Source organism: Brassica napus, chromosome A2 (assembly GCF_020379485.1).
Source record: "Brassica napus cultivar Da-Ae chromosome A2, Da-Ae, whole genome shotgun sequence".
NCBI lineage: Eukaryota > Viridiplantae > Streptophyta > Magnoliopsida > Brassicales > Brassicaceae > Brassica > Brassica napus.
The window spans coordinates 14229045-14242836 of record NC_063435.1 but is presented as its reverse complement, the minus strand read 5'-3'; the positions used below and the strand labels follow the sequence as shown (position 1 = coordinate 14242836).

At 37.6% G+C, this 13792-nt stretch overlaps 2 protein-coding genes and 1 long non-coding RNA gene across 6 annotated transcripts; 2 read left to right on the top strand and 1 right to left on the bottom strand.

Moving 5' to 3' along the window:
- The first annotated feature begins 86 nt into the window (after positions 1-86).
- On the top strand, positions 87-4908 carry LOC106436777 (gamma-tubulin complex component 5). The gene is made up of 16 exons (XM_048756006.1): positions 87-342; positions 437-694; positions 768-865; positions 942-1104; positions 1199-1309; positions 1455-2417; positions 2534-2686; positions 2772-2871; positions 2948-3042; positions 3137-3331; positions 3416-3472; positions 3549-3620; positions 3788-3886; positions 4023-4154; positions 4259-4435; positions 4512-4908. The coding sequence occupies exons 1-16, from the start codon at positions 220-222 to the stop codon at positions 4653-4655; spliced, it is 2940 nt and encodes a 979-aa protein (XP_048611963.1). The 5' UTR covers positions 87-219; the 3' UTR covers positions 4656-4908.
- A 1547-nt stretch (positions 4909-6455) lies between these two features.
- On the top strand, positions 6456-8378 carry LOC106352829. Of its 4 annotated transcripts, none has more exons than XR_007322756.1 (6): positions 6456-6642; positions 6728-6807; positions 6897-7170; positions 7289-7553; positions 7641-7956; positions 8063-8378. It is a non-coding gene; the product is annotated as an uncharacterized LOC106352829 (long non-coding RNA). The 4 variants fall into 4 exon arrangements; XR_001271720.3 differs by having other exon boundaries at positions 6457-6642; positions 6897-6965; positions 7073-7170; positions 7641-8172; XR_001271719.3 differs by having other exon boundaries at positions 6457-6642; positions 7641-8172.
- Positions 8379-9236: 858 nt separating this feature from the next.
- On the bottom strand, positions 9237-12146 carry BNAC02G23220D. Its single transcript, XM_013839110.3, has 5 exons — positions 11471-12146; positions 11072-11382; positions 10262-10993; positions 9639-10172; positions 9237-9557 (listed from the first exon to the last, which is right to left on the bottom strand). The coding sequence occupies exons 1-5, from the start codon at positions 11724-11726 to the stop codon at positions 9450-9452; spliced, it is 1941 nt and encodes a 646-aa protein (XP_013694564.2). The 5' UTR covers positions 11727-12146; the 3' UTR covers positions 9237-9449.
- Between the last annotated feature and the right edge of the window lie 1646 nt (positions 12147-13792).

Here is a 13792-nt window from a genome sequence, read left to right as displayed (position 1 = left end):
ACCGAGTGGAAGTCCTCAAAGTGCAAAAAAACAAAAGTATTTGTGAATAAAAAGGATATGTTCTGGTAATTACTGGTAACTGCGACGGGCTTACTTTACCAATGGGCCTGAGATCTCTCTCTCTCTCTGAGATTCACCTAAACTAGCAAAGCTTCTTCGCTTTCCCTCGTATGACTGCGGAAATCAAAATATATAGGTAGCGGAAGGAAACCAACAATTATGGAGTCGCCGGTTCGAGTTGATCGGACTCGCTTAGAAACAACCCTAACTCCGGGGGCGATGTGCAGTCGCAGAGTTTGGTCACACTCCACTCCCTCAGTGACCGTCACTGAACTGGATCTGGTAATGCCCCCCCCCCCCCCCCCCCCCCCCCCACCAAACACTACTTTCCTTGGGTTTCTCATCGGCTAACAACCTCTTTCTGTTTTGTTGATAGGTGAGAGGTGTCTTACAAGCTATGCAAGGCCTGTCTAGCCCCGTCATTGTCTGGGACCAAGCTCGACAGTCTTTCCTCGCTAGAACCAACGAGATTCGCGTCTCTCATTTGTCTCGGACAAGCCTTCATGCCCTTCTCGCTCCTTTTTTGTATGCCGCAACATGTTTGAAGCTTGTCGAGTCTATCCTCGCTGGAATTAGCAACAACTCTCCTCCTACCTTAATGGCATTTTCTAACTCTGTCTCTGCCTGGCTCCAGGCAAGCATCGAAACTTACTTTCTTGAACATTTATTTTGCTGAGACTGATGATATACAAGTGGCGTTAGGACAGAGACTCAGAGACATTTCTTTGAACGAGGAAGTGAAGATCAATGATTCTACTCTTACTGCCACTCCAACCCTCTTGGGATTAACTAGTGCTTTATCTAGGTGTGTTGCTGCCTATATTCTTTTTTTATTCAAGAGATAACTTTGTGTATATTTAATCTTTTTCTCTATTTGCTAGTCTGTGTTCAGGTGCTGAATACCTTTTGCAAGTCGTACGTGGTGCTATTCCTCATGCGTATTTTGATCCAAGTTATACTATTTCCACTGCTGAAGTTGCTGTCCACGTTCTTGATTTCCTTTACAAGAAGTTGGATCAAGTATGCCTTGTCCAACGTGGTGAGGTTTGTTGCCTTTCTCTCATTCTGTTTTTATGTTTTTTTTTCACTTCGTTTTTGATTTCTTCCCAAGCTGGTGTATTGATATTATCTGGACCAGGTGGAAGGATTTCACATGCTGCTGCAAATTTTCGCTGGAACTTTATTGCCTTATATAGAGGGTTTGGATTCATGGTTGTTTGAGGGAACTCTTGATGATCCTTTTGGTGAGGTACGTGTTTGTATCTATCTTCTATGGCTCTTCTTAAATTTCTTTATAGCAGTTTAACATGCATCAATGACTTCTTTACAAGGCTAGCTCATTGAAAGTTTAATGATGATGATAAATCTTTGGTTGTGGTTTTTTCTCTTCGCAGTTGTTTTTTACAGCCAATCAATCCGTCTCTGTCAACGATGCAGAGTTTTGGGAGAAAAGTTATATGTTGATGAAGGTGCCGGGCCCAAAGTCAAGTGAAAAGAAAGGACTTAGTGGAACTGACTCCACTTCAGTTTCTGACAAAGACAAAGAGCAGAACAATCGGGTGCTATGCCCATTATTCTTAAAAGACATCTCTAAATCGATTGTTTCTGCTGGGAAGTCATTGCAGCTGATGCAGCGTATTCCTTCCACGTCTTCAGAGATTCAGTGCCATGGGAGAAATTGTTTTGGGAATTCTACACTACCGGCGAAAAACAACAACATTAGGAGCACTGCAGACTTATCCTTGTCTGAAATCTTTTGTCTAACACTTGCTGGCCTTATAGGCCATGGTGATCACGTCTCTAGATATCTGTGGAAAGATGAGGCGGATGAATGGGAGATTTCTCCAACTTTAGCATCATATATAAGTGGAGAGCTGGAGAGTGGCATGGTTGACAAAGATCTTCCAGTGCTCACGTGCTCAGAGCGAATGTGGTATAAGTTGTTGGTCGGTGCCGTGCAAGAGAAAAGAGCTATGGAGGCCAAATCAGAACACCAGAGTGCATGTTATCTTACTGGTGTGAAGGACGGAAAAACTAGCCTCACTGTCAAAAAGGCATTGCAGGGTTTATTCTGTCATGAAAACCCTGTTGTTTCAGTATCTAAAATGGATCTTGAGAGGAATAAGAATGCTTGGAATGTCTTGAACTTGTCACACAACTACTGTCTACCGTCTCTAAATGATGAGAGTTTGTTGGGTGCTATTTTTGAGGAATCTGGCCTGGCAGATGCTGGATTGAGCGGCACAAACTACAAATTTGGATTCCAATTTGGTACATCTGAATATCTTTCTTCTCAGGATGACACCGAAGTTCTTGAAACGTTGTTTCCCTTTCCCACTTTGCTTCCGTCATTCCAGGTACTTTGATAGTGATGATATAATCATTCTATGTCCACTCCTTAACTTTTATTCCACGTGCAATAGTTTCTGATAGCTGACTTTGGAATCTTTGTTATCAACAATAAAAACAAAAGCCGGAGCTCCATATGTCAGAGTTCCTACCTTTCCAAAAGAATAGTACCCTTCTTTCAAAAGTTCTCAGCTGGATGCTAAAGGCAGAGCCAAGGGATGCTCCGCTTCCTGTTGTAATAATGCAAGAATGCTTCACAATCTACATCAGGAGGCAGGTACGGTGATATATGCTTTGCAGTGCCGTTTGTTTCTATGGCATTGCATACTTTTGTGAGCTTATGAAAGTTGTGCGTGTTGTAGGTGGACTACATTGGCAAAATGATTTTATCAAAACTAATGAATGATTGGAAATTGATGCACGAACTTGCCGTGTTGCGTGCCATTTACTTGTTAGGTTCAGGTAGGTTTTATGTGCTTCAGCATCTTTGTCTACATGGCCTGTATCTGGAATCTTAACGAAACCGTAAAATTTTCAGGGGACCTTCTGCAGCATTTTCTGACTGTCATATTCAACAAGTTGGGCAAGGGGGAGTTAACAAATGATGATTTTGAGTTGAACATAATCCTTCAGGTAACCAAGTTTGATTTAGCTCTTTCTACTAAAACTGCCGTATATCGTGTTCACACAAACAAGGTTGATTCCAAATTTGAATGGTTATCTACAGGAATCAATTAGGAATTCAGCTGATGCCATGCTGTTAAACAGTCCTGATTCGTTGGTGGTATCTATTTCCAGAGAAGGTTGTTTAGACAAAGACAAAGATGACAAGGGTGATGTAGTACCCCTTTCTTCCACTCGTAAAAGCCGTATTAACAACTTTGGGATAGACTGCCTCGAGTCTCTCAAATTCACATACAAGGTACAGAGAAAGACATTTACTCGTCCAACCAGTTGCAGCGTATTAACATTTTTGTGTATTTAAATATCCAAACTATTTTTGAAGGTGCCATGGCCGCTTGAGCTTATTGCCAATAGTGAGGCCATTAAGAAGTATAACCAGGTAACCCTTTCTCATCTGTATTTTTTTGGGGAAACAGTTTGTCGTTCTCATGTGTTAATTATTTAAATGAAAACAGGTGATGGGATTTTTGCTGAAGGTCAAACGAGCAAAATATGTGCTAGATAAAGCACGAAGGTGGATGTGGAAGGTTCTTGCTCATTTCTTTCTTCTTAGAATGTTTCATGTGACATCTAAATACACTTTCAAAGGGGCTAATCAATGTTATGATCAATATGGATAAATATAAAGAGTATTGATAATAACGTGGTGTAGTTTGATAAAATTTGTGATTTGGTGCGTTTGTGTATGTGACAGGGTAAAGGCTCAGCAACAAAAATCCGCAAGCACCACTGGTTACTTGAACAAAAGCTACTCAATTTTGTGGATGCTTTTCATCAATACGTAATGGACAGGGTAATGTCTGATACTATATGATTGATTATGATTACAGTATCATTTTCGTTGAAGTAATATATGTGCAAGAGCTGTGGGCAAAATAGAAAGTTGATCTTACGGCTTCAATAATATACTTACTGAATCTTGTAAACAGGTATATCACACAGCATGGCGCGAACTGTGCGAAGCAATGGTAAAAGCAGGGTCTCTAGACGAGGTCATATATGTACATGAGACCTACTTGTTATCGATTCAGAGGCAATGCTTTGTGGTTCAAGAAAAGCTGGTACATGGACCATCACATTATCTCTTCAGTTGCATAAGATTTTATATGTGTGAATTTGAGGCGCCAGAAAACTAAGTGTTTCATGTTTGATGGTGGCTGTGTAGTGGGCAATCATCGCAAGTCGGATCAACATGATTCTCGGATTAGCTCTGGAGTTCTACTCGATACAACAGACACTGAGCAGCGGTGGAGCAGTCTCAGCAGCGATCAAGGCTAGATGCGAAATGGAAATAGACCGCATTGAGAAGCAATTTGAAGACTGCATAGCTTTCCTCCTTAGAGTAAGGCCATCGAATCTACAACTCTGTATACTTGTTAGTTGTAATATGAAAGCTTAGTTGATTATTGAATATGCAGGTATTGTCTTCGAAGCTGAATGTTGGACACTTTCCTCATTTGGCTGATTTAGTGACCAGAATCAATTACAATTATCACTACATGTCCGACACTGGAAGCTTGATGACTGTTTCTGGAGCAGAGACCAGCTCATCTAGAACATGAACTGCCAAATATGATGTCTGAATCGACCAATCTGAGACGGGGGAAATCTTTGGATGGTCTCAGACTTTTCGTCAGTTCTTTCGTAGTAGCTTTCAAAGCTTTTAAAATAGATATGATTGTAAGATGTGGGTGAATGCATTATTAGCTCAAGACATTTCCAGTTTGTATATGTTTTATGTGCTTGTGATGTTTGAAACTCAAAAAATATGTAAAAGGTGTTAGGCAAAAGAAAAGAAGAAAAGTTTTCTATAAAGTTTCAGCCTGTTCAGAGGGAGTGCTTGTAAGCATACTCGGTGCTGGTGTTCAGAAGAAGAGATACAATCAGGATGTTATTAAAAAAAAAGATGCACTCAGGAAAAAGAAGCGTCTTCACTCTTGAATCCCTTGTCTTTTGTTTTGACACTGCCAGGGCAAATAAAAGTTACTTTTGGTTAAAAAAATGGGTTAATTTGCCTACTAACCATATTAAGAGACGATATTAATAAAGTAACCATGTAACAAAGTGGATGATGGATAAGATAATTTGACACAAAGTTGAAATGATAGTCATAAGATAATTTGACACAAAGTTGAAATGATAGTTTTAACAAAACTATTTGTAAGATTAAAGTACTTTACAATTAATATTACAGTTAAAATCGATATAAATTGTATCAAAATTCTAGATTGACATTTTTGTAACAAAAGAATTATATTATCATTAATAAATTCAAATCTAAATCTATTTTTTAAAGAGTTTACTTTTAGCTGGTTTGAAATTTTATTTCTTATGTGCTATTTGGAAAATAAAAATATATTTTATTACTATTTTAGGTATTTGTCTTGAAATATTTTTGATGGAGTTTCTCTTAGGGGTGGGCAAAAAAACCAAACCGAACCGAACCAACCAAACCGAAGTTAAACCGAACCAAACCAAACCGTGCTCTTTATGTAACCCAATTGGTTCATGTTTTACTCAACCCGAACGGTTTGGTTTGGTTTGGTTTGGGTTTAAACCGAACCAAACCGAACCAAACCGATAATCCAATATATATATAGTAAAAATATATATGATATATATATATATATGTATTAACATATTGCAAATTTTAGTTAAAGTTTCATTTTTCATTTTTTCATAACTTCCATATTTTTTAAAAAAAATTATAAATACGATTCAAATAATACTATTATATATAAAATCATGTAGCATAAGTTTTTATATTCTCACTCTATCGTTTATGAGTTAATTATTTTTTAATAAAACTATAAAACTGATGCCTTCATATTTTATAACCAACCCGAACTATACCGAACCAAACTAGACCATAATAATGTAAACCGAACTAAATCTAAACCAAACCGAACTGAACCGAACCGAATTAAACCCAAACCGAACCCAAACCAAAGCTACTTTGGTTTTAATTGGTTTGAGTTTATAAAACCCAAATTACCCAAACCAAACCAAACCCAAACCGAACCCGAAACTAAACCGAAATGCCCACCCCTAGTTTCTCTTTCTCTTATATATATATTTTTTTTTATCAAAACGAGTTTCTCTTATTTATAAATGAAACTTGTCTGATCTAACCTATACTAAAAGCAAGATATGCTCAAAAGAGAGAGTGTCCACGTCATTTAATTAAATCAACCAATCAAGAGCTTCTAAATTGCCATGTCATTGTTACTCGAAACAGATTTTTTTGTGGGCCAATTCACGTGAGCGTCTTAAATTGGAAAGCTATGGCCCATTTTTACCAGACCAAGCTTCCTTACAAACACACATCTGAGTCGTCTCTTGCTCTTCCCCTTAATAATCATCGTTTCTGATTTCTACAATTCACAGTTTCTTTGTATTTATCACTGTGCACTCACACTCATTCAATTACGATATTTTCTCCAATCTAGATGAGGAAGCTATCCTTTCACCTCCCCTTCATTGAAGCTCACATTCAACCATATTCGACAACCTCTGTTCTACTGGCGATGAAATCGGTTCAAAACTCTGGTAAGTCTCGGTAAGACTCGATTTTATTACACTCTTATTTTTCATCTTAGATAGTTAATTTATTTTACTACCCTAAACTTTCTAGAGAGCAAACGAAGCCCTGAACGAAATCAGAGAAAGAAGATCAGACTATGAATCTGAGAATATGAAAGATGACGAAAACAGGTTGAATGCTGTCACCTAAAGGGTTTCGTCTGTATTTGTATTTGATTCTTGGATCTGAGGTATGATTTATTGTGCCTCTTCATTAGCAGAGATCTGGCAGATAACAAAGCCATCGAGTTTTGGATCCTACATTTGGCAAGAGCCTATCGACGAAATAGGTATGATATTGTCATCGTCTCTCTGTATTAAATTGATGACACTTTGGTGATGATATATTTAAAGATGATTGGAAACATGATATATCTTCTCATACTATTTTTTCGAGGGAGTGTTTTGAAGCTGTCCCCCGAACCTGATATATCTTCTCGATGGAAATTCCAATAATTATTGATGGTTGAATCATCACAAACTTCACTAACTCAGGTACTACGTTTTAATATGAAACCAAGCTATTGTGTTTGTTCCTTGGTTGCACGTAACGTTTTCTCAGTCGCTGTATATATGTTTCTGTCTTTGCTGATGGATTTAAAATGTGATGTAGAAGATAAACGATAACCGGTCGAAAACCAAAGCAGCCCTCTTTGATGTAATCAGAAGTGGATCTACAGCCTTTGCCAACTATCTGAAACCAACAATCAGTTTGCAACCTGACCCGATCAAGTGCTTAAAGAAAAGAAACAAGAGTCTTGAGCAAAACTTGATTTTTGGAACTCAACTCCAAGATTGGTTTGAGCCGGTAAAGAAGAAAATCAAAGCAACCACCCCATTCAAATATTTTGCATCATGAACGTGCCTCTCAATCTCAGGTAATATCATGACGGATACTTCTCCACTCTCTCTCTATGATGTTATGTTAACGGGTTTTCCGCATTTCTTCGGTTGCAACTTTTCAGGGGAGACTGTTTGGGTAAAATGAATAGATTTTTGAATCCTTTCGCTTATTTCCCCTTTCATTCTATGGCAGAAGCTCAATTTTGATGAATAGTTCAAGCTGTTGTCATGGCTGGACTTAATGGCAAGTTTTTCTCCTACACAATTAGTTCTTTAATTTTTTTTCCTTCACCAGCTGCACTGCGATCTAACCTGTGATATGTCCTCTTATATTAGACTGAGAGGCACCAGCTAGATGATCAATGAACTTCTCTTAGTTTACCTGTTTTTACAATTTTGTTTTCTTTATGTGCGTTGAGAATGGACATAAGAGTATCAGTAAGATCTTTTGTTCTTTTTAATAATTATTTTGGCTATCCTCCTCAAGAATATGTTCCATTACGACAATAGAAATAATGCCAAAGCTCCATTTATTGTTGTACAGCTGTAGGTAAAGTATCAAGTTTTGTCTTTAATACGTTGTGTACATGGGAATCTAGATGGATATGACTTTGAAGGTATTCCTTAGATTTCACACCAAAACAAATGTGTTTATATTTGTGTTTGTGTTTTCATTCATCTTACTGTGTTCTAAATAATGTTTTTGGATCATAGTTTTGGACTGAAAATATATTCAAAATTTCCCTAATTGGTATATAAAAATTTATTTTTTAATAACAGTGTAATAACCTCATTGTATTTTTAAATAGTAATTTTAAAACCAACTAATATATAATAATAAAATTTAAATAAATTGTGAATATCTATTGAAAATATTTTAATTATCATTTTACACTGAATTTTAGTCCAGAATAATATTTTACTATAGCTAGATTGTGAAATATTTGTTTTTGTCTATAACTAAACAAATAATATAGTAATAATAATTGCTGACAAAAAATATAGTAATAATAATATTTTCATATAATTTTCAGTGTATTTAACATATACAAAAAATTTAAAAATAGTTTTATTTAAAGAAATGATTTTTTAAAATTAGCGTTATTTATTATAATTGTGAAAAACAGATTATAATCATGAATAAATATATTATAAAATATAATAAACATATAAATAAAAACATAAATATGATATAAATTATACATATAACAAAGAAATATGGAATGTGGAGATTAATAATATATTTTCTTAATAACCTAAATATGTAAGAAAATTATTTTGGATAATAACTAAGGTTTAACAAAAAATTTATTCATTTTAGTTGTTCATCCCATAGATATTTTAGATAATAAAAAAAAATTGTAAGTTTTACTCATTTCTAATTCAATTTACTATTTATATTTTTATAACATAGAAATAATATATTGTAATATAAATATTATTAAATACAATGTTATTTGAATAACCTAGCCCGGACAAAATCCCTAGTTTAAATAAACAAGGAGAGAAGAAGCTTGTCTGATGATGCCCATGCAAAGCGCGTTGAGCGCGTCATCCCAGAATCAAAAGAGTAAAACCATAGGCGCGTGATTAGGCCTTCACAACTAATATTACTTTTCTCTTTCCTTATTTATAGTCGGTACAAAAGAGACTTGGTTTGGTTCGGACATAAGTTAATGCAAACCGGATTCTTTTTACCAAGATTCAGCATTTCACACTTGTACTTTAACGGACAAATAAATAGAAAAACTTTCAATCCATACATGAAAACAGAGAAAATTACAATAACTCTGGTCATGATGAATACACACACAGCTGCTAAGACCTCAAAATCACCCCCCAACTTCTTTCCTTTTGGGGCAGACAAAAAGAAAAACAAAACACAAACCACTAATCGATTGTGATCTAAGAAGACAACAAGAAGTGATCACTCAGTCACTAAGTACAAGTCTGCTTATGAATGGGGTCATGGCTGCAAGAAGCGCCTTTGGACACTCCTCATGCGGCAGATGACCACATCCTGAGATTGCTACTAGCCTCTGTTTGATTGAACAATGTCTAATGTTAGTCCCTGAGAGACAGAGAGTTATTCGTTTTAATTAAATATACGGAAGACTTACAGAGTTAAAGAGTTTTGAAGCCATGACTTGGGAGGACTTGAGGGGAACAAGTGCGTCTTCTGCTCCAGCAACGACTAATACTGGTAAGCTTTCCACTGCTTTGAGAAGCGACTGTGCATTTTGAGTTGAAAGCACCATCTCGGATGAGAGTCTACCTATCTCGTGAAGCGCCTCGTCCCAGCCTTCGACATGGAGTGGTGCCTTGTATAGCTTTAAGACATCTGATGTCATCTTGGCAGGATCATACCAAGCTCGACGGTTCACCACCTGAGCTATCTCAGTTCGCAAAAGCGGGCGAACAAGGTGTTTCTTTCCTAGTGAAGTGTGCAGAAGTATTCTTGCAAAAGCTGGGACTACTTCCCTCGTCAAGCTTACATTAAGCAAAACCACTCCTTTCACTTTGATGGTGGCATCATCATTTGATGCTACCAATCTTTGTGCAGCCTTGAGAGCAATCAAACCTCCATCATCATGGCCAACCAAGACTACCGAAGCAAACCCCATTTCGTGGCAAAAAGCAACAAGCATGTCTACCTGCAAACATCCAAGAACAGATCATTGAGTTTTTACATTTCTTTCTGAAGTGCAAATACAAAAGCTTCCACCAATGAAGATCAAATTACCTGATTTTCCAGAGTGTAAGGGTTTGGCAAATCTCTTTCTTCCAAATCCTTAACATGAGGCCTAGCGGTTAATCCCCAACCAGGCCTATCGAAAGCAGTGACAACACAGCCAAGCTGATGGGCGAGAGAACCCATCACATTTCTCCAAGAGAACACTCCACCTCCAAATCCATGAACCAGCACTACACCAAAACTTCCATCGGAGGGATCTTGCTGCTCCGTGACACCACCGCAACTGGACGCATTCATGACATCCTCTTCTTCCTGAGTATCTTTGAAAAGAAGAGGAGAAGTAGGAGAACCCTCTAGGAGAGGATCGTGCAAGGAAGAAGACGAATTGTTGAAGAGGCTGCTGCAGCTTTTATGGTGATGATGATTGAGCTTGTTTCTAGTGACCATGCTCAATAGTTTCCTGTCAAGCTTCAACCTTCCTGCCATCGCCTCCGGCACATTGAGCATAGAATTAGCTTCGGGAGAAAGAGTTGAGGAGACAGACGACTGCCGAGGCGAGCCAGGTGTGCAAATCTTGTAATGCACAGAGAGTCCCGTGACTGTAACGAACAAGCTGTCAAGATCAGCGAGTACTCTCACTGGAAGCTCTCCATCATTGGAAGTAGATGAAGGAAGCTTCCGTCTGACCTCGCCATCAGTCTTGGAGACCTTCCGAACCAAAGGAATGGGAGAACGTGGGACTTTCTGGTAACTAGAGAAGACACTTTTACACGAAAGAACCTGCAAACAAAAAAACACACAGAAGTCAAAGAGATGATGTTTAGTTAAAAGGTTTGCAGGCAAAGTTAGTAAGCTTACAGCTTCAGGGTCGACCGCTCTGTGGAACAAGAGTTTCCTCCGAGCTCGGCAGCTAGTTCTATAAGCAACAACGGTATGACCAAGAGCGAAAACCACAGAAGAAAGGAACAAAACTGGCATTCCCCAAGACTTCTTGAGGTGAAGTCGTTGCCTTGACGGAGAGATCGATGCTTCAGAGTTAAGCTGAGAGTTAGCAGTAAAAATACAAGCTTTAACCGAAAGAAGAACAATGGAAACAACGGAACACAAGGACACAGTTCCGAGGTAAGGTCCGTGAGAGAGTGCAGGCCCATCGGATAGTGAATACACACCTGTTCATCAATAAACAAAAAAAAGAAACTTTTAAGATTAAAAAAGTGGAGAAAACTCTCAAAGGAAAGGAGGGAAGGTGAAAGGTACAGATGAGGAGGAAAGATCTGAGGAGGGAGACGAGAGGAATATCAGTCAAAGAGGTCTTGAAGCTGTATCTGCTGAGATGGTCATTGAAGCTGTAACAGGTCAGACAAGTAAAGCTGGAAAGCAAAAAGGTTGGGACCAAGACGTCGCCGATGGCAACGAGGACAGGCAAGGAGGAGACTAAGAGGGAAACCAACATGGCAACCATGAAAAACACCGTCTTTAAGCATCTTCCCAATTTCTCTACCACCTTCCCCATCTCTTCTTCCTCAATTGAGATCGATTGGGATCAGATCAGATCGTTTGATCTATGTGGGTGTTGAGACAGACCCTAGCGAGCAATCCACCAAGTTCGGAGGATTTTGTGAGGATGGTGACGACTTGGCCATCTGCCGGCGGCGAGAATGAAGAGGGAGAGGAGGGGAGATACCAAAGCAATCCCCTTTTTTTGGCTAATTAATAAAAAAAGGGGAAATTAAAAAGCCATTGCTACTACGATTCTGAAAGGAAGGATATCAAAGCTTAAAAAGAATTTCAGAATCGCAGGAACGGCGAAAAGAGAAAGAGAGAAGAAGAAGAAGGAGATTAGAAAAAAGGGAGACACTTTTGTTTGTAGAGAAAGCAAAAAGGAAAAAAAAAACAAAACCTCCCCTTTTTTCTCCTCCTATTTTCTCACAACCTTTTTTTTTTTTACAAGCTTTTATTTATAAGAAATTCACTTTTGTTTTTTATCGGTCATTTTTCCATTCATATGAGAAAAAGCCAATTTAAGATTTATTCCAGATAATTAAAGTAAAGCCTTTCCCCCACTTGCTATTTGCGATTTTTTTAATTATAAAAAGTCATCCGCTTACCAAAAAAATTAAGAATCATGTCTATGAGACAAAGGGAGGCGTTGGCGATATTTACCCTTAGCTGAACATAATCATCTTCTTCTATGCACCCAACACAGAACTGGCTGCATTTTGGAATAGTTAATCTTTCTAATTAGTCGTCGCAAATTACACTAAACAACAAAACAATCAAGAGTGGTGACTGTTATACCCCTATAGAGGAAGTACTGTAACAGTGGTTGGCTTCAGAAGACAACGGATAGCGGGAGAATCGAGGCTGTTTTTTTCTTTTTCTTTTTTATTTATTTTTGGTGACCGTTAACTTTCAAACTTGGATTTCGTGTAGTTTTGAAGATTCTTGTCGGGGACCATTTTATTGTCACAACAGTCCCCACATTTCTACTCTTTCTCTCAATCAGTGTCTCTAGCTAGCTTATGACACAAAAACAATGTGGACAATCCTCACTAAATATATCATATTTTGCTTGTAACCTTTTCACATGTATATATGTACATGACAAAAAAGACATATGTATATACGTATATGCAAATTAAATGGCAGCAAACTATCTGGTTGTAACTAGAAATTCGTGTAACCAAAATGCATAGATAAATTACTTAACTGAAGGCACATAGGTTCTTTTTAACAGTATGTCTCTTCTGATATACTTCTTGAATACACTTTCATATTAATATATATTTTTATGTTGAAAAATAAAATATATGCTTCTTTTAAATTAATATTTAGATCCATGCCTCCTTTCTCGATCTCACCAAAATCTGTTTTAGAACAGACTCTCAAGCGCTTGTTAGAGCAATCACCACCGGAAGAAAACTTTCGGACTTCTTTGGAGTTCTCTCGGACGTCGACTCTCTGGCTTCTCCTCCGACATCGCCCTTCGTGTTTTGTCGGTTTATTTTCATTTCTCGGGTTATTAATGGGTCTGCAGACTCCTTCGCGCAAGCCTCTCTATCCTTGTATTTGGGTCCAATGCCATAAACTTTTTGAAAAATTAATATTTAGATCATAGCTACATATGAAAAAAATAAAGAATGATAATGTTCTAGTAGAAAATAGACATCATTACTAAATATCCTCTAATTTGCTTCTCCACATGCAAAAGGTTAGAAAATCGCAAATAAAAATGACGGAAGAAGAAAGTGAAAATGGCCATACATCAAAATGACATTGATGCATTCTTTTTCGATTTGTGAGATCATGCTTATAAGACCGATCACGGGCAAGTTAGTGAATTTAAATAGTTTTCAGAATACAATATAAGATGCACAAATGTTGAAAAAGGTAGGAAAGACCAAAATCACGTGCATGGGTCCCTAAACCCCAAATCCACTAGTTTTCTTTCTTTGTTTGCTTTTTGCTCTCATACAGTTCTGATGAACTTTCACACTTTTGAGCAGCTCATGTGGGCCATACTTACTGCAGTATCTAAAGCTACCCGAGGTACAAACCCTTCCCCACCATTTTAACTCA

Coding starts and splice junctions, on each gene's coding strand:
- LOC106436777 (XM_048756006.1), top strand. CDS start 220: ATGGAGTCGCCGGTTCGAGTTGATCGGACTCGCTTAGAAACAACCCTA. Junction 343..436: donor CCGTCACTGAACTGGATCTG/GTAATGCCCCCC, acceptor TTTTGTTGATAG/GTGAGAGGTGTCTTACAAGC. Junction 3,043..3,136: donor AGTTGAACATAATCCTTCAG/GTAACCAAGTTT, acceptor GGTTATCTACAG/GAATCAATTAGGAATTCAGC.
- BNAC02G23220D (XM_013839110.3), bottom strand. CDS start 11,726: ATGGGGAAGGTGGTAGAGAAATTGGGAAGATGCTTAAAGACGGTGTTT. Junction 11,383..11,470: donor CAGATCTTTCCTCCTCATCT/GTACCTTTCACC, acceptor ATTGATGAACAG/GTGTGTATTCACTATCCGAT. Junction 9,558..9,638: donor CTTCAAAACTCTTTAACTCT/GTAAGTCTTCCG, acceptor TCAATCAAACAG/AGGCTAGTAGCAATCTCAGG.